The sequence below is a fragment of the Bos indicus x Bos taurus genome, chromosome 7 (genome assembly GCF_003369695.1).
Source record: "Bos indicus x Bos taurus breed Angus x Brahman F1 hybrid chromosome 7, Bos_hybrid_MaternalHap_v2.0, whole genome shotgun sequence".
Taxonomy (NCBI): domain Eukaryota; kingdom Metazoa; phylum Chordata; class Mammalia; order Artiodactyla; family Bovidae; genus Bos; species Bos indicus x Bos taurus.
This window is the reverse complement of record NC_040082.1, coordinates 41,486,279-41,505,486: the sequence shown is the minus strand read 5'-3', so window position 1 is coordinate 41,505,486 and position 19,208 is coordinate 41,486,279. Positions and strand designations below refer to the sequence as shown.

The window sequence follows — 19,208 nt, the reverse complement described above, 5'->3', positions numbered from 1 at the left end:
CAAAGCTGTATTCTGGAGATACAGTTAGGTCAAACAGGGCACAGCAGGGGAGCAGAAGTGAGTTTCCTCCCAAGGGCAATGGACTTTAAGGTCATCTTCCTAATTACATTTGGAAACCACCTCAGGGGAATTCCCTCTTACTACATTCTTAAATGTTTTTCTCATCCTGCAAAATACAAATAATAGCGACTCTTGGGCTCTCACAGTGCACCAGGCACAGAGTAAGTCCTCGAAGAGCACTGCATCATCGAATAACACACCACATCTGACAAGGTGGCCACTACTTTTGGCCCCATCATGTGGATGAGGAAACTGAGACTTGCAAAGGTAAAGCAACTTGTCAAAGCTTACACCTCCAGTAGGTACAAGGAGCCAGACTCTGAATCTAACATGCCGAGGTTACATCATTACAATCCACCGAAATCCAAATCCAACCAGGGAAGGCAGAAGGAAAGGGAAGAAGGCAGGCAGAATATCAGAGAACACCAAGTGTTCATCGAAGAGCATACTGAGTAAGGACAGGGCTTCCACGAGGCAATCTGAGGCCACAGCTAAGAGCCTGGGCTTGGAGTCAAAGAGATCTAGCTCTACCCTTCCCACCCAGGTGACTGTGACCAACTCGTGCTGTCCCATGCCTCAGGGTCTCCATCTGCCAAACAGGACTAACACAGGTAACGACAACCCACAGGGTTGCTGTGATGATTCCATTAGATGAACTATGTAGAGACTGCACAACAGAGCCTGCTATAAAGGCATCTCCTACTTTGTAGCTGTTACCATGATTGACGATATCATTATCCCTTTCTGACGATCATTTCTCAGCCAGAAGCTGCCTGAAGGCAGACTGCATCACACAACATGACCCAGAACTCGGGAAACGCTGACAAACTGTAACCACACATGCTATGTCTCAACATGTTTTTCTCTTGTCATTCTTACTTGAAAACACTCACAGGGGCCATATGCAATGGTTTGCATCACCAAGACACTTTAGAAAACATCTGCTCATGATTTTACATTAATGAAAGTTAACATGTACTGAAAACCAGCTTACTTATGCACTGTAATGATACTAAGCACATCGTAATACATTATCTCTAAGGCTCACAAACATAGTGGATTTGTTTCCTGTGCCCAGTGCGTAACAAATTACCAGAAATTGGGTGGCTTGAGACAATAGAAAGTTAGCCATTTCCCCGGTGGTCCAGTGGTTAAGACTCCATGCTTCCACTGCAGGGAGCACAGTTTCCATCCCTAGTCAGGGAACTCAGATCCCACTTGCCCCAGCCAAAAAAAGAAAAGAGAAAAAAAGATGAAAAAGAAACCAGGAAAAAAAAATTTTTTTTAACAACAGAAAGTTATTCTTTCAGGGTGCTGGAGGTCAAGAATGCAAAGTCAAGGTATTAGCAAAGCTGGACTCAGTCTGAGAGGTTTCATTCCTGGCCTCCCCCACCCTCCAGTGCTGCTTGTATTCCCTGGCTTGTGGCTGCATCGCTGCCCTCTCGGTGGTCACAATGCCTTCTCCTCTTCGGTCTGTGAGCACATCTCCCTGTGCCTTCCTCTTACAAATACTAGTGACTGAATTTACAGCCCACTCAGAAAATCCAGAATCATCTCTTCTCAAAATCCTTCATTAAGTCACACTTAGAAAGATTATTTTTTGCCACATAAGGCAGTATAGTCTCATGTTCCAGGAATTAGAATGTGGGTCTTTTGGGGGGTAGGGAACATTTCTCAGCCTACCTTACCCACAATGAAGTTATTTTCATTTTCCATGTGGAGGTAAAGTATAGTAAGAAGCAAACGGACCTGAGTTTGACTCCTGGCTCCGCCTGAGAGTCTCCCCATTTATAAAATGTGAATAATACTCATACCTTCTCAAAAGGGTTGCCACGAGGATTAAATAAGATGGTATGTGAAGTGCCTCTGCACAGTCAGTGGCCCTCAGTTAATGCTCACTAATGAGTGAGCATTATGGTGACTACCAAAGAAGAAACAACATTCAGAAGACAAGTGACTTGCTGAAGGCCACCTAACCAGACAGTGTCAGTGCTCGGGACTGAATTTGGGTCTTTCCAGCACCAAGACCCAAGCCTATCCTACTATGGATTAGGCATTTTGCCTTACGTTCTCACAGCCTTCAGAATCAACACATCTGTGGGAAGTGGGAGGAAGGCTCAAGAAGGAGAGGATGTATGTATACCTATGGCTGATTCATTTTGATGTATGGCAGAAACCAACACAATATTGTAAAGTAATTATCCTCCAGTTAAAAATTAAAAAAAAAAAAAAAACAACACATCTAGGTTATTACAGTTGTGGGTGCTGCCTGATACTCCCTTCCAGCTACTGTCTAGCTGCATCCACGCAGATCACCATTTCCAGTTACTGAGACTGAGTTTACACAGTGGACCCTAACAAAGCAGTATCATGTTTCTAATGATTCAGAAATAATGGAGCCCCTGCTTAAGGGGTGGGGCTGAGAATTTAGCTTTTAGAAAGACCACATCACATTGGCTGGCAATCCAGTCTGCAACTCCAGGGGTTCTGGGCAACATGGGAATCGTGAGATCAATCTCCATCTACAAAGCTACAGTTGGAAGCTGCATTTCAGACAGGACTATGTGGTCTCTCTGGGGCAAGGTGCCTAACCTAGCACTTAGAATTTAAATCCACTTATGCCTTCACTGCCTCAGAGTCAATGCAGCAGGGTTAATTCCAGTTCCTGGTACTTCAAAAATATATATATATATATATTTGAAGAAAATTTCAGCCACTTGGAGGCAGCTCTCTGCAAATTCTGATGTCCCCACCCATCTATCTAACGGTTTCCTCAGCACTGGTCTAACGGAATTATAGGATCTCAGCTGCAGGGAATGGGGAGCCCAGCTGTATGCTGAGTTTGGAAAAACATTTTGAATACTTTGGATCTGCCAAATACTTGGTTAAAGAACGATATCCTCCAATTTCTTAAGCCATGTGTATTTTAAGTGAAATGTAAGCCATATGTCTGTGACTCATTTAAATGCACTTCAGTGAAGCATGGTTTACCGAGAGTGCTGGGATATGCCTAAGCCTTTCTTAAGCTTCTCTTTGATCCAGGAAATTGAATTCTGCCAACAATAAATGAAGCTCCTGACAAGAGAAGGTCAAAGAGAGCTGTCCTTTATCCTAGATAAGATGTTAAACTCTATTCCTCACCCACAAGGAAGCAGGGAGCCGGGAAGAGGTCCGTGGTCTGGCTGGTATGCAGAGTTTTGCTCCAGATCAACTATGTATCAGTATTACCACCAGGCCTCCTTGGAAGAGAAGTGCAATGGTAAGCAGTGGTGACTAACCCACCCAACCTATTGCTGAGAAAACTCCTCTTCTGCCTTTCTCCCCTTCTTGGGTTCTCCAGTATTAAATACAACTCAAATAGGGTTGAAGAAAAAGAGACAAGGAGCTGGATCACTCCATTAGCAGTGAACAGCTATTCATTTTCCAGGCTGCAGCTTGATTTCCAGGATAACAAAAAGTCTCCATCCCTAAGATATCTCCGAGGAACTGAAAAGAAGTTAGAGATACAAGGAGAGATGAAAGTCAGAAGTAGTAGTAGGTACAATAACCAGTAAACCTCCAAATACCTAAATTCTGCCTTGACAATTACTATTCCCCTTGAGGTCTGGAGGTAGATATACACACAAAAGACAACAAATATCCACTCTTATAAGTCAGGCTTGTTCAAACTCTGTTTCTCTTTCGCTAACAGGGCTGTGGTGAGACCAAGGGATCTCTCCCTTTCCCAAGCCAAAATCTAAATCTTAGCATCATTTAGACTGAAGGGAGGAAGTCTGATGAAGAGATGACAGTTCCAGAACGTGTTTAAGGGATGAGCAGAGAGAAGTAGGTGGCCGAAGGTCCTCTAGGCATAGCGCCCACTGGTTGGGCTGCTTATCTGCTTTTGAAGATGACCTTGAGCATCCTGCGAGCAGGTTCAACAGTTCAGTGTGCCCTCCTTTGGGGAAAAAGTGAGAAGGGAGAGAGTCAGGGCCTATATCTTCCTGGAGGCATCCAGATGTCCAGATGCCTACAGTGAAGAAAGACTCCATTTGATTTCAGCAAACAAGCTGTTGTCCAGTATGGTTTCTGGATTGATGAGGCAGTCCTCAGTGTCTGGGGGAAATTACACGGAAGACAAATATTATGGATTTATGCCTCAAAATTGTGGGTTATGAAAATAGCAGCCTGTAATTTCTTCCCTGTAATTTTCTTCCTTGTGTTTATGTTGCTTAAACAATGGGTCCTGAGTTAGCAGTTCATCCTCAGCTTCTGTGGTTTTGGGGGTATTTGCCTTTATCTCACTGCCCCCTCTTTCCAGGAATGTCTCCAGAACTGGGGAGCAAATGCCCTGAGGCAGGGACTTCTTTTTCATTTTCCACTTATGCAGTGTCCTTTAAACAGGTAGTGCAGGAAAGGCTCGTAGAGCCTAAATGGGACAAAAACCCCATACAACAGATGAGAAGGTGGAAGCCCAGCAGGGCCAACTGGCTTGCTGACCAATTCTGTATCACCTGTCTCTGAGCTCAGTACTCTGTCCACTGTTCCACAGAGTCCCAGTCACAAGTCAGGTTCTGCTAACCACAGCTATGCACCAACATTTGCAAATGATCAGTATAGGTGTGAATAAACATAAAACTAGGAGAAGGCGATGGCAACCCACTCCAGTACTCTTGCCTGGAAAATCCCATGGTCGGAGGAGCCCGGTAGGCTGCAGTCCTTGGGGTTGCGTAGAGTCGGACACGACTGAGCGACTTCGCTTTCACTTTTCACTTTCATGCACTGGAGAAGGAAATGGCAACCCACTCCAGTGTTCTTGCCTGGAGAATCCCAGGGACGGGGGAGCCTGGTGGGCTGCCGCCTATGGGGTCGCACAGAGTCAGACACGACTGAAGCGACTTAGCAGCAGCAGCAGTAGGGAACATATGCTGAAATTGAAGCTCCAATACTTTGGCCATCTGATGCAAAGAGCCGACTCACTGGAAAAGACAATGATGCTGGGAAAGATTGAGGGCAGGAAAAGGGGGCGACAGAGGATGAGATAGTTGGATGGCATCACTGACTCAATGGACATGAGTTTGAGCGAACCCTGGGAGACTGTGAAGGACAGGAAGCCTGGAGTGCTGCAGTCCACAGGGTCACAGAGTCGGACACGATTGAGCAACTGAACAACAAAATGGAACATATATTTTATTAGAGCAGAATACTACCTTCATCACTTCAGTTGAGTCTGTAAAGATAAGTGTGGAGCAATATGTACAGTACAGTCTCATTTCTGCTCTTGAGTCATCACAAAAGTAGCAGCCTGGCTGTGCTTCTGTGTGACTGTGCCCGTGCGTATCTATGTGCATGCTCTCACTCACAGAGAACAGGTCCATGGTGGGCCCTGTGGGCAGGAGGCTTTCATTCTTTTACTCATTATACTTTGGTATTGCTACAAGTTTCACAATGAGTATGCATTGCTTTTGCAATTAAAAAACCACAAGCAAGAAAAAAATAGCAGCTGCCTCCTACAGGGTATACAGAGTACAAGTCAGGCACTACGCTGGCCCCTATCTCATTTTGTCCTCCCCATGGCTCTAAGTGTGGAACTCAGATATATTATATCCCAGATAAGGAAACTGAGGCTTGAAAAGGACATACAGTTAGTAAGTGGCAGGGTCAGGATCCCACATGGAAGCCACATTCAGATTATCCTTGTGATGTCACTCTTTTCCACCTGCAATCTGTAGGAGAAAGGGTGTGTGTCCCCCGTGGGAATGTCGGCCGTTTATCCTGAGCGGCTTCACAGTGGAAAAAGGCTGCCGCCGGCCACGCTATGGAACTGAGGCACCTTGGGGCGTCTGCTGCCTGAGCTGAAGACCCATTTGCTATCCTGGTTCCTGGCCCAAGCCCCACACTCCTGCATCCTCACCATTGTTGGCAATCTCTCCACGTGTGAATTCCATTAAAGGCTGGCTCACAGCTATTTTGGGCCACGCATTAGCACTTGGGCTTTGATTAAATGAGAGAAGGCCAGACACCTCGGGATGATGAGAAAGAAATGAGAAATGTCCTCTCCCTGCCCTCACAGTTCCAGGAGTCCTTGTCCACTGCTCCTGGGAGGCCTGAGAATCTAACATGTGGGGGAATGTGGTTGGGAAGGGAAACCTTCATAGTCTAGGCCTGAGAATCTAACATGTGGGGGAATGTGGTTGGGAAGGGAAACCTTCATAGTCTAGTAGCGTTTTTGAACTCGGCAGCTGTTCCTGCTCCTTGGAACCGTCATCTCCCTGCTGTTCATGTGGCTCACTTCCTCAGCTCCTTCAGGTCTGGACTCAAATATCAATTCACCACCAAGGTTGGCTCTGGCTGCCGTTCCAAACAGCACCTCGCTCCCTCTTCAGAGCCCTAATGCTTCGTTGTTTCCTCCATAGCAGTTGTCACCATTTGCTTGTTTATTTATTGCTCACCCCTACTGGAATACAAGCTCCAAGAAGGTAGACCTATTTTACCAACAGCTGGATCTGCACTACCTGCTCTGGTGCCTAGAATGCTATAGATGTATCCGAGATGAGGAAGATGAATGAATCAATTGAGGATATTAAGAATCAGAGCATGAGGATCCCTTAGCACGGGGCCGCGTTTCCCCTCAAATATCACAGGATGATAAAAAGTTTACCATTTTTTTAATAAGATTTGAAAATCAGAAAAGCCGCACCTCCTCCAAACCCCTCCCCACCCCCCCCAATCTGTTTTGAATCCAGGCTCGCACGCACCATGAATGAAAGGGCTTTGGGAAGTAAACACACTAGGAAGTCGTGTGCAGTTGGAGTTCCGCTTGCTAACACATGTCCAAAAACAAAAAGCCCAGTTTAGACGAAAATAGCAGGAAGCCTTCCCTAGGGATACCTGGTGAGGTCATATTGCTTGGCTCTGCTGCTTCCATTTTTGTCAGACCTCCTGCCTTCTGCCAATTGGAAGAGGCCAGGAACCATATCCAGCCCACTGCTGATCACTGGGAAACAAGAGAGCTGCTCCCGGCAGCAGACAACTGAACCACATTTCCGGGCTCTCCTCTGGAACCTCAGAATGGGATGGTAAAAAAAAAAAAAAAAAAAACACACTAGTAGTCAATTATCTACTGTGTGTTCTGTAAGCACTTTGTGTACATCACTGCATTTAGCCCTCATAGCCACGCTTATGAGGCCGGTGTTACTATCCTCATTTTATAAGTAAGGACACTGAGACTCCAAAAGACCCAGCAATGTGTCCCCGGGTTAATCAGCTAGTAAGCCGAATCTGGGTTTCTGTGACCCAAATGATCCTTATCTCATCTCTCCCCTTTACTTGCTGTGTGGCCTTAGACAAGTTCCTTTCCTTCTCTGAGCTGAAGTTTCTGCTTCCACGCACACGACCGCTGCACTCAGTGTTTTCCAAGGCACTTTTGTGCCCTAACTTCCTATGACCTCTTATAAAGATTACAAAATACGAGGGAAGGATGAGTCTCGGGGTCCTTGCCTGGCCAATCCAACTCCCAAGAGTTTGTCCATGACACCAACCCCATCACATGGGCAGCTCAGAGGAAGCTGAGGAGTCACATACTCTAAATGGAGGCAGGAGAGGACGGCTGAGATGGAGGTAGCAATAGGAAACCTTTAGTTTAGAGCTAGAGGGCTGGGACTGTACGAAACTGAAATAGGACCTGAGAGAGACTAAGAACACACCCTCTGAGAGACTTCCCTGCAAGACCAGAGGAAGACAATGCAAGGAGAAATCCCAGGCAGACAGGGCCTACGCTCTCGGCAAACACAGCCAGCCAGGTCTATTCCAGGGAAGTGGAACAGAGAGAACACATTCCTGGGCCGGTTTTACTTCAGGACGAAGGCACGAGGAAAGGACTGCTTTCACTCCAAGGAGGAAAGCAGCAAAAATGACTGAGATGCCCATTTTTCTGGCTTCCTAAAGGCCACCGCATCCTGGAGGCAAAGGAAAGACACGGATGAGCACTGCACACACTGCTCAAGTCATGCTTATAATGCACTTCCAACACCACGCATCCTCCTCCGCAAGTGTCCAAAAAGCCCAAATTTGGAATAATTTATATTCTTGCTTTCCACCCAAGCTGAGCAGTCATTCCCATCCTTCTGGATATGGGAAGGTCCCTATCTATCCCTTTCTTGGCAGTGATGTGTGTGATTACTCATCTGCTTCCAGGGGACTCCACAGGCTGCCAAGAGGAGACAGGCAGTTCGCTGAGCCATGCAGCCTTATCTGCAAGGTCTGTGTGGCAGAATGTAAGCAGGACTGTTGATGAGGAGACAGCAGAAGCCTTCAGAGGGCCCTGGCCAAGTAAGGAAAGCTCTCCAGTGCCCAAAACAGACTGGGATTGGTCAAAAAATGGGCAACACATGCAGCCATGCCTTATGTCTATTTACCTGCTCAATAACATCAATCAAGATACAACTGTGCTTGACAGCAAATCAATGTGGAAATATTTCTGAGCGAGGCAGCCACCCAAGACAAATGAGGTTGGGGATATGGAAGAACCAGGCTGATGAAGCCAGGAGACTGCTGACCATGCCCTTATTGGCAGAAGCTCAGATGTAGCTGACCCAGAAGAGAAGGAGCAGTCAGGGTTTGAGCGTCAAATCCCCAAACACCCCACCTCGCCTCTCTCCTCTCTGCTGCTTTCCTCTCATCTCCTTCACTTCCTGCCATGCACTGTGCTGGAGCGAGTAAGACAGCTGCCCAAGTCCTCCAGCCCATCCCTTCCTTCGTGTCTCTCTGTTTCTCTCTCTCTCACACACACACACAGACAGTGAACCCTAAGAGGCCCCAAAAATTTCCCCAGCTTGAGGAAATTTAAGGAAGACGGTAAACAGTCCAGTAATTTCACAGCAAGTCAAGAGATGGTGGAAGTGCAGGCTTTGCAAAAATGCTCCCAATAAATGAACTACAGGTTGACAGCCTGGGTCACTTCATTAACTACTTCCTTCCAAGCCAGTGGCACCTGCGTCCGGCGCTGACACACAAGTGGGTTGTCTCATTTTAGACAAAGGAGAAGTCCACTTACTCATTCTTCTCCAGGTCCAGGATCAGCTCTCGCCCCTCAGCCATCACCCTGAGCTCCGCTTTGAGTGGATGCTAAAAGAAACAACGAAAGAATGTCAGTTCCGAAAAGGAGGCCGAGGCTCCCAGGGAGGAGGCAGAGGATCCAGCCAGAGCTCTGACATGGATGGAGCCACAGGAAGTGAATGAGAAAGGGTCAACTGCCTTTGCAGCCCAAATGTGAAATAACTTCAGTCCCAGAAGGACCCACTTCTCTCCCCCATCTGCCTTCTCCTCAAAGACAAAGGAAAGAAACTCCAAGCCTAAATGTGGTGTAAGTGCCTGCATGCAGGCCTGGTAAAGGCAAACCCTAAGACAGGCGATTCTGGACAGCAAATTTGAGTGGAGTCAGATCTGAGATCAAGTGTAGGTTTCAACACTACAGCCGTGGAATCAGACATGCTACTGAACCTCCCTACAGCTCAGCTTCATTTGTAAAACAGAAGTAATAGTCAACTTTGTGGGAATATTGTAAGGACTAAGTGACAAAGTAAACGTAAGAATTTATTATAGTGCTTGGCACACAGGAAGCCCCTGTTACATGTTGACTGCTACTTAAGATACCAGGGAAAGCCTCTTCATCATGGACTCATTTTACAGTGGCTCTCAGTTTGGATACCCCTCAATCCTCTCAGAGGAGACAACTGGAAGAACCTCCAAGTAAGGATTTAAAGGTCCAAAAGATACATTTTACACAAAAAATTTACTAAGAGCCAAAGTAGCTAGATACCCAGAATAGACCATTTAAGGTATCATACAAATGGTCAATAAGCATTAAAAACATGTTCAGCATCACGGGTAACTGCCCCCCACCCAAAAGTATTTTTTTAAGATATCTTTTAAAAAATCAAAGCAACAAAGATTAAAAAAAAAACAGAAACATAAATCCCAATGCAGCAGAGTATACTATAGAATGGGCACTCTCACACCCTACCTATGAGAATTTAAACTGATACCTGCTCACCAGAAAATAATCTGACAGTATGAACCAAGAGTTTAAAAATGTTTAGACCCTGAAACCCTATAGAAGATTCTATCTGAAGGGAACAAATGGAAACACAGGCAATGGTTTATACACAAGGATGCTCATTACTTACAATAATAACTAATGAAACAGAATCCAAATAATCCAAATGTAGGAGAATGGTTAAATAACCAATAATCCATTCATATGACAAAACATTAGACAGCCATTCAAAATTATGGCTTTCAATCATTTTTAGATTATCAAGAAAGTACACATGATAACGATTAAGCACAAAGGTTTAAAACATAACACTGTATGCTTTATTCATACATATTTTTATAAAGGGACAAAAGTAGAAATAAACCAAAAGGTTACCATAGTTGCTTCTCGTTAGTGAGTTATTTGTTGCTATTTAGTCACTCAGTCATGTCCTACTCTTCTGCAACCCCATGGACTGTAGCCCACCAGGCTCCTTTGTCCATAGGATTTTCCAGGCAAGAATACTGGAGTGGGTTGACATTTCCTTCTCCAGGGGATCTTCCCGACCAAGGGATTGAACCTGCATCTCCTGCAGGTTGGGTTCTTTACTACTGAGCCACCAGAGAAGCTCAGTGAGATCATAATTCAATTTAATTTTATTTTGTGCACTTTCCCATGTTTTTATAATGGCCTTATTTTCAGAAATGGACTTTTAATCTCCTTTTATCTAATTACTGTGCAAAATTTCAAAGACATTAGAAATCCAAGTCACCATAAACTTTCATGCTTTAACAAAAGTTCAATTTAGCACAGCTGAACTTTTCTTAAAGGCAGAAATTATTTAATTAAAACAGGGTATTTACGTATTTAAACATTTTTAAAAGGATCGATTCTTCGGGTGTTTTAGATGCACATTCTCCAATTTGGGACCAAGGAACTGATAAACTCGTGAAGTCTCTTTCAATTCACATGAAGCTCTTGCTAGAGGAAAGCCTCTATCCCTTTTAAGGTCAGCCTCAAAACTTAGTTTTGGCATGTAGGAGCAAGTACGTCACCTGCTTTGCCACCTCTGGGGGGGCCTGCCTCTTCTAAGCACATTTCTCTTCTTATCAGCTTCAAACCCCATTTCCCATTAGGGTCCTGGGCATCCCTGAGGCTTTTGGCCACCAAGGGCTCTGATGTGGTCCGAACATTGTGATCTCGGATGCTTGTGCAACCCTGTCCTTTGCTTTGTTTTGCAAATTTATCCTACTCACTTCTCTTAAGGGACATGTCAAAAACACGGGAAGAGGAAGCGACAGGGATGTTTATGCAAAAACTTGCACTAAGAAATTCACTTCTCAAAAAAAAAGAAAAAAAAAGAAATTCACTTCTCTATTTTCTGATGCCCGGATTCAGCTCTACCCATACCTATTTCTGGTTTGTTGCTTTACTCTGGGGAGTTATGGACCAAGGGCCCTGCCCAATCACATTAAGCATCAGGGACACAGTCCCAAGTGGGCACTTGAGGAAAACACACACAGCAATAGAGCTGTATCTATTCCCTTTTCCAAGAGGAAGGTGGCCTAGAGTCCACACACAAAGAAGGAAAGTTGACACAAATCAAACCACTGTCACTTCTCCCCAAAAGAGATACAAGTTGCAGCCTGAGTATGAATACTTAAGTGGCTAATCCAAAACTATTGCTCTCTAGTCTGGAAGATGCTCAGACACTGATATTTAATATGATGTTCCTGTTTCCAGGAGATGTTTCAACCAAAACAATGAAACAGCACTACAAAGATTCATGTAGCTTCCCTGTCCAGATTTACTCAGACTTTTCTTTTGCAACTCTACTCTGTGCTAGGAAGGGGGGACATCACCTTTCCTAGGAAGTGAAGGGAGTTGACCCACTGTTTATACTTCCCCAGGGCAGGGTTTTAAATGCCTTTCTCTTTTGAGGTAGATTAAATAGATCTTCAGCTGTACAGGGTATTGGAAATCTATACTACATGTCTACATTCCCCTTAAGACATAGTATATGTATATTTAGTATGTAGTGTTCAACTAACATTTGCTAAATGAAGTAATTACGTGAATGAGAATAAGATGCCCGACTGAGACCTACCTCTCCTCTCCCTCTGACATTCATTCATTTGTTCAACAAATATTTACGGTGCCAGGCTAGTCCTACAAAGGACAATGACCTGGGCAGATCCTAGGCAGACAATGGCTGGGAACAAAGACAGGATCTGAGCTCCACTTTGTTTCTCAGGCCCTTCCTGAGGATGCCCGGCATCCCACATCTGGAGAGAACAGAGAGGCATCTATAAAAGTATCAGATCCATTCCTCGGACAATAATGGATAGGCTGGGATATCCAAGATCTTAATTTTTAAAAATAACCTGCCCTAGGATGTCCATCCATTAATTTGTCTAGACTTTTCCTGAAGCTATTTTCAGTCTCTCCTAGTTTTGGATGAAATGAACTCCATGCATTTATTATCTTTAGGATAAAATATTATTTGCTTTCATTTGTCCTAATATTTTTGCTGTAAGTTTCCTCCAAATTGAAGCACTTTTTGGACATGTCTGCATTCCTCCAGCCATAATTTCACAGATTCTGGGCATTTCTACTCTCCGTTTACCTTTCCAGACTCAAGGACTTCGAAGTCTGAAATCTTTCCTGACACTGCTCTCTCCTCTCTCTCCTACTATAATCTTGCTGTTATATGTTGCCCAATAAATCACTGACCATTTGAACCCAAAGCACTCTTATTAAGCACCCCTCCTCTCCAGTCCTCTTCCTTCTTATCCCCTCTAAGCTCTATTTTTTAAATGAGAAAACTGCGCTCAGAAAGTGAAAGGTCCGATAGCTGGTTATTGGCTCACAGCAAACACATCTTCCTTTCTAGTTCTTTCCTGTCTCACTTGAGCTATAAGAACCAGAACCAAAGACTATCCTAGATGCACAGGTCCTTCCTGCAAGAACGGGATAATGTTTTCTGTCTTATTCCCAATCCCCTCGATGAGGCCTATCCATTCTGCTGGTGTTGTGGCCCAAGGAGCCTACTGAATTTTAAGATTATTGGATTTTAAGACAGACTTAAGGCAGTACTAGGTCCCTGCATGTGTGCTCAGTTGTTCGGTCGTGTCCGACTCTTTGCGACCCCATGGACTGAAGCCCCTCAGGCTGCTCTGTCCATGGGATTTCCCAGGCAAGAATATTGGAGTGGGTTACCATTTCCTCCTCCAGGGGATCTTCCCGACGCAGGGATCAAGCTCACGTCTCCTTGCATTGGCAAGTGGATTCTTTACCACTGAATCACCTGGGAAGCCCTACCCTGCCTCTTATTTTAAAAATAGTTTGGATTGTCATTTTTCTCTCCAAGTATATCATCTCATCAATAAAGTGAACCACATATTATGCAGAGCAAAAAAAACTAACGACATTTAATCAACCCCAATTGAGAGTCAGTGATTTTTGTGAAACATACTTGCATTTAGCTTATGCCGGCATTAACATGGATTTTCGTTTCCTCAACTACTGGCATCTGGAAGTGTTATAGTAGGTTGTCACACAGTAAAGGAAAGTCCCGTTGAGGATTTCCAAAACTGGAGTACACAGAGGACAGAGTGGGCCAGAAACAGAACTAATGGTGATAACCAGTAGCACCTCCAGAAAAGTTAAGTAGGTGACCCCCAAGCCTCACAGAACAGAGTTGTTAGCTTCTGCCTGTGAAAATGAGATGCTTTGAGTCTTACCTTTTCTCTCATGGGGCTTTCTGCAGTCTTCCACTGAGGTATTATCAGTTCATGCTGCAGCTGGGGGCTGCCTTCCCCACTTCCTCCTGCCAATACAGCAAACACGTCACTGGAATCCCAGACCTCTGTACCCTAGCTAAGCCAGGCATGCAGTGCCAACAGGGAAGACTCCACATTGGGGTGTTAGGAGACCTGTGGATTCCAGGCTCTTGGCACTTACTATGGGTCAGGCACTCTGCCAGGTGCTGATAATAGAGTGGTAGATCTGTGTATACTTCACTGGCTTACTTTCTAGAGATGGGAAGAGGATGACACAAATATTCTCATGTGGTACAACAGGGTCATAAAATAAAGAGACACTGAAGAGGGGGTACCTATTTTAGGATGATCTTCAAGGATAGCACTTAATTGAGACTTGAGGGACCGGAAAGAAGATGCAACGATCTAGGGGTCTAAGAGTATCCGAGGAAAAAGGATCAGCAAGAGCAGAAACAGCTTGGCCTGTTTAAGGAATAAGCAGAAGTTAGAAGTAGCCAGAAATGAGCAAATGAGAGGGGAAATTGGCAGATATGGTCAGCAAGACAGATAGGGGGTCTGCTATCACAGAGGGCATGGAAAGTGTCTGGATTTTATTATAAATCCTGTGACTTGGAAGGCACTGGAGGGTTTAGACACAGAGCAACATGATCTGTATTCAGTTTGTGAAAGACCTTTCTGAAGGTTGGGTGGAGACTGAAAGGGTGGAAGTGCTGTAGAGGCAGGGGTGAGAGTAGAAGCGGGAAGGCAAGGATGGAGCCTTGCGGGGGGAGCCCTGGTCAGAGTTGCTGGTAACTCAGACTAGAATGACCTCAGTGGAGAGGAATGAAGTGTTTGGGTTCTGGGTATATCAGGAGGGCAAGCCCCTGGGTATTATTCACATTGTGCTTCAGTTTTCTCATCTGTAAAATGATACCCACCTGCCCACCTCACATCATTAATGGGGAGAGTTATTGTGAAAGTGCTTCCCGGTCCACAAAAGCATCATTGCTTTAACCTGAACTTCCTAAGGGCAAGGCTGCATTTGCATAGCACTTCCTACTTTCCAAATAATTCTCACCACCCAGATCTCTGTACTCTGCACAACCCTGGGAGATAGGTAACAAGCTTCCTGTTTTTGAAGAAAAGGTGAACTGAAATCTGTTTGCGGACAGACTTGTTCTAGGCAGGGCAGACTTCAAACACTGGTTGCAGACAATCTTAATAAAGTGGTAATTGCTCAAGACCTAAGTAAATTAGTCTCTGGTAAGAATAGGCCACATCTATAGAACTTCTGAGGTCCTAAGTGAAGACTCCAAAAATCTATTCTTTCTAAATTAACCACATGAATCGCATAGAATATAATGAGTTACATAGAAGATGGCCATATTTGTTCTGTTACACTGGCCCAATGATGAGTAATTAACTTCCATTTCAGATTACTGATATGATGCATTCTCAGTCAAAATATATCCTAAAAAAAAGTCATTAGACTACATTAGTGTCATTATATTAGTAAAAATGAGAAGCAGTGCATTCATTTACACATTTTCTGAGTGCCTAACCACAGGCTAAACACTATGCTAGATGTCAGATACTCACTGGGGAATCAGAAAGACAGTTTCTGCTCTAGCGGCTCTGATAAATCTAGATTCTTTGCAACAAAAAGGAATTATGATATTTAATAGAACATTTAAAGGAATGAAATGATCTTTATGATTGCAAAAATTATGGAAAGCTAGGCTCAGTAATGGAGAAATACAGTACAACTTAAGAAAAACTGTTCAAACCTTGGAAATAAAGCAAAAAGAGCAAATAGGATGTCCTTTCAATATCACATTTGGAGCATTGGTTAGCAGGCCTTTTCACAGATTAGTGAATTATCTAGGGAAATGTACCTTTGTTTGCCTTTATTTACTAGTAATTAAAGGCTACATACTCTGCGAAGATCTGTGTTAACTATAACTTTCAGTCTGGTAGAGATGCAAATGACTCCAGCGTAATAGACAGATAACTAAGAATTATGGTTGTTTGGTCCCATGGAGCACTGACCACTTTTGTATCTGTCCCAGTACAGGATTTCAACACTGTCTCCAATGCCCGTATCACTCCTCTTTCCTCTAGTGCTTTAAACTAGCTTTACCATTCTATTCACTGCCTCTCTGAAGAATCAGATCAATCTTTGCCAATCTTCCATCCTATATTTGTATGAGTCGTGTTTTTAACTTTCTGAAAATTGTACTTCTGCGATTTCTTGGCGGAATTTACAATCATTGAAACCATGTTGTTGGAGAATGTAACGATGTGGAAATGCTCATAAAGTGAAGTGGAATATGCAAGACACAAAACCGTACATATGGTATGGTTCCAATTTTATCCAAACGTATTTATAGGCACACACACAAAGACTGGAGAAAAGAGGAGAGACTCGGAAAGCAGCGGAAAAGCCAGAAAAACAGAGGAAAAGGAGAGAGAGGGAGGCAAGCCGGGGAGGGACCCACTGTTTTCTGCCTGCTCTGGATCTCCCGCATCTCCACCACCTCCCGGGGCGCACAACGTGGGAACAAAGCCGGGGCTCCTGGGCTAGAAGACAGCAGGGGCGCGGCTCCGAGTTGCTGCTGGGGGTCCCCAGGTCTCCCAGTCCACCCAGGTCCCCCAGTCCACCCACCTACAAAGCCCCCGTCACCCACCCCCACTCCCTCCGCTCCGCTCCGCTCCGCTACTTACTTCTCGTCCATCCAGGCAGGGCGAGCACCAGCAGGCAGAGCTGGGCGATGCCCACGCCCCGGGGCATGGTGGCAGCTGGCCCCTCGCGCAGTCAGCGCTCACCAGCACGCGGCCATGCCAGCCCCCTAACCAGGCCGCCGCGCTTCTGGAATCCACCGCGGTCGCCCAGCAGCTCCCAGCCCGCTCCCAGCCATTGACCGTTCGCTCCGCCCCTCAGCTCCACCGGGGGCTGGAGGAGGGGCAGGAGGAGGCTGGGTGGAAGCCAGAGCGACCCCTGAGCCTGGCGCGGGGGTGGGGCAGGGGCTGGGGAAACTGCTCAGGTGTCGGCGATCAAGGGAGGGAGACTCCGAGCCCGAGGAAGGGTAGGGATTCTTCACGGTGGGCGCTGCCTGAGGAGGGTTGGGGGCTCGAGTTTGTAGGAATTAAACTGGACCCTTCTCTGCACAGCCCATTTTCTCTGTCCCACGCTGGGCTAGACGCCTTGGGTGTCGCTCAAGAGGCTGCTCACCAGCACCGGCCTCCACTCTTGGAGGCAGGCTCCGAAAGAGTTAACCTGGCACAGAGAACTAAGTGCTACACGGAGTTGTTTTCTTAGCAGGACACAAATCAAGGATCCTTTCCATCTGACTGGGAGGAGCAGGGTGATGAAGAGAGGATTCCCAGAGGAGATGAGATCTGAGCTCCGGAGGAGGCGAAATGGAGCAGAAAACCCTAAATAGACGGACTAGGGCGGGAAAGCCCATGGGCTGAATTGGGGGAAACCGGCATTTGGGATGGTTAGCATTTAGGGGTTTGAAGGAAATTGGAGGGAGAGGAGACTTGAAAATAATAATAATAATGACTGTCACTTACTGAAGGTTTGCTGTCTGCTAGAAGAAGAAAATAATAACTAAGACCTATACAGCATTTCCTAAGTTCCACCGTTCTCAGCACTTTACATATGTCAATTTATTTAATTAATCTAGAAGAATTACCTTTTATTGCCCTTTAAAATCTTCCAGGGACTTTGTATACATCGTATCTTTTCATTAGCCCAATAAACCCCTAAAGTAAGCACTAACAGTATCCTGGTTTAGAGATGAGAAAACCAAACCTGAGAGGCTAAGTAATTTACTCAAAGTCACACAGCTAAAGTCTGAGGCTGGATTCAAGTCCACATCTGAATAGTTCCAGAGCTTCTTACAGCACATCTTATTTTACAGATGAATAAACTGGGGGTTCCCAAGTGGCTCAGATGGTAAAGAATCTGCCTGCAATGCAGGAGACCGGAATTTGATCCCTGGGTCAGGAAGATCCCCTAGAGAAGGGAATGGCTACCCACTCCAGTATTCTTGCCTGGGGAATTCCATGGACAGAGGAGACTGGTGGGCTACAGTCCATGGGGTTGCAAAGAGTTGGACACAATTGTGCAACTAACATACAAACTGATAATCAGAAAAACAAACAAACAAACAAACAAACCTGTCTTGCCTAAGATCCCTGGCAAAGTCTGAGCCTCAGATCTGTTGTTATCTATTCCTTCCACTCTGTCTCCTTCAAACTCAGGGTTGTACAGCTAAAACAAGATGCTGTTTTGGGAAGGAAAAGGCATACCTGAAAATTAGTAGGTATGTCTATTGAAACCAGTGGGCATAAATAAAATATATTAGTCTGTTCATGCTGCCATAACCAAAAACTAAAGACTGAGTGACTTGAAAACAGGAGGTTATTTTTCTATAGTTTTGAGATTACGGTGTTGGCTTGGTTGGGTTTCATATAAGGCCTCTCTTACCAGCTTATAGGTGGCTGCCTTCTTGCTGTGGCTTCACATGACCTCTTCTCTACTTGTTTGGAGAAAGCAAGCTCTGCTGTCTTCTGCTTCTTAAGGACACTAATGCCATCAGACAGAGCCCTACTCTTATGATCTTCTTTAATTTTTACTACCTCTTTATAATCTCCAAATACAGTCACACAGCATTTGAGTGGTTAGGGCTTCAACATATGAATTTGGGGACATAGTTTAGTCTGTAACATTCTATTCTGTGGTCCCCAAAATTCATGTCCGTCTCACAAGTATCAACTGGAAAAAAATGCACAATACGAGAGTTGTGAGTTAAGTTTTATTTGGGACAAAATGAGGACTATAGCCTGGGAGACAGCATTTCAGGTAGCTCTGAAGAGCTGCTCCAAAGAAAGGGCAGGTCAGAATTATATATGATTTTAGGGAAGGGTGGGGGAGGGGTGGTGTGCATGCAGTCAAGCACACATTTTGAGAGATGCTTGCTGCTAGTCACGAGGAGCAAATGTCACCTTAATGATTTTAGTGCTTTTGTAGATATGAGGAGATGCAAGAATCTGAGCTCATAAAATCTTCTCCTAAAAATATCTAACTATCTCTCTAAAGGCCTGTTCTGCCAGTTTTTCGCAGAGCACAGAGTGCCTCATTCTTGGTCTCCACCCTTACCTCCTTTCAGGGAGTGCTGAAGGTCAGCTGCTGCAGTGGCTAGTGACTTGTGTGCATGTGTGCTCAGTTGTTTCAGTGGTGTCCAACTCTTTGCGATCCCATGGACTGTAGCCTGCAAGGCTCCTCCGTCGATGTAATTCTCCAGGCAAGAATACTGGAGTGGGTTGCTGTGCCCTCCTCTAGGGGATCTTCCTGACCCAGGGAT

At 45.1% G+C, this 19,208-nt stretch overlaps 1 protein-coding gene across 1 annotated transcript in view; it reads right to left on the bottom strand.

Annotated features, from left to right (window-relative positions):
- Positions 1-17,110, bottom strand: part of ADAM19 (ADAM metallopeptidase domain 19) — a 92,222-nt gene extending 75,112 nt beyond the window's left edge. Inside the window, exons 1-3 of the mRNA XM_027545819.1 lie at positions 16,561-17,110; positions 13,819-13,904; positions 9,095-9,165 (exon numbers count right to left, since the gene is read on the bottom strand). Coding sequence (XP_027401620.1) covers positions 9,095-9,165; positions 13,819-13,904; positions 16,561-16,627 — 224 coding nt within the window. The 5' untranslated portion in view covers positions 16,628-17,110. The remainder of the gene's footprint in view (positions 1-9,094; positions 9,166-13,818; positions 13,905-16,560) is intronic.
- Positions 17,111-19,208: the final 2,098 nt, after the last annotated feature.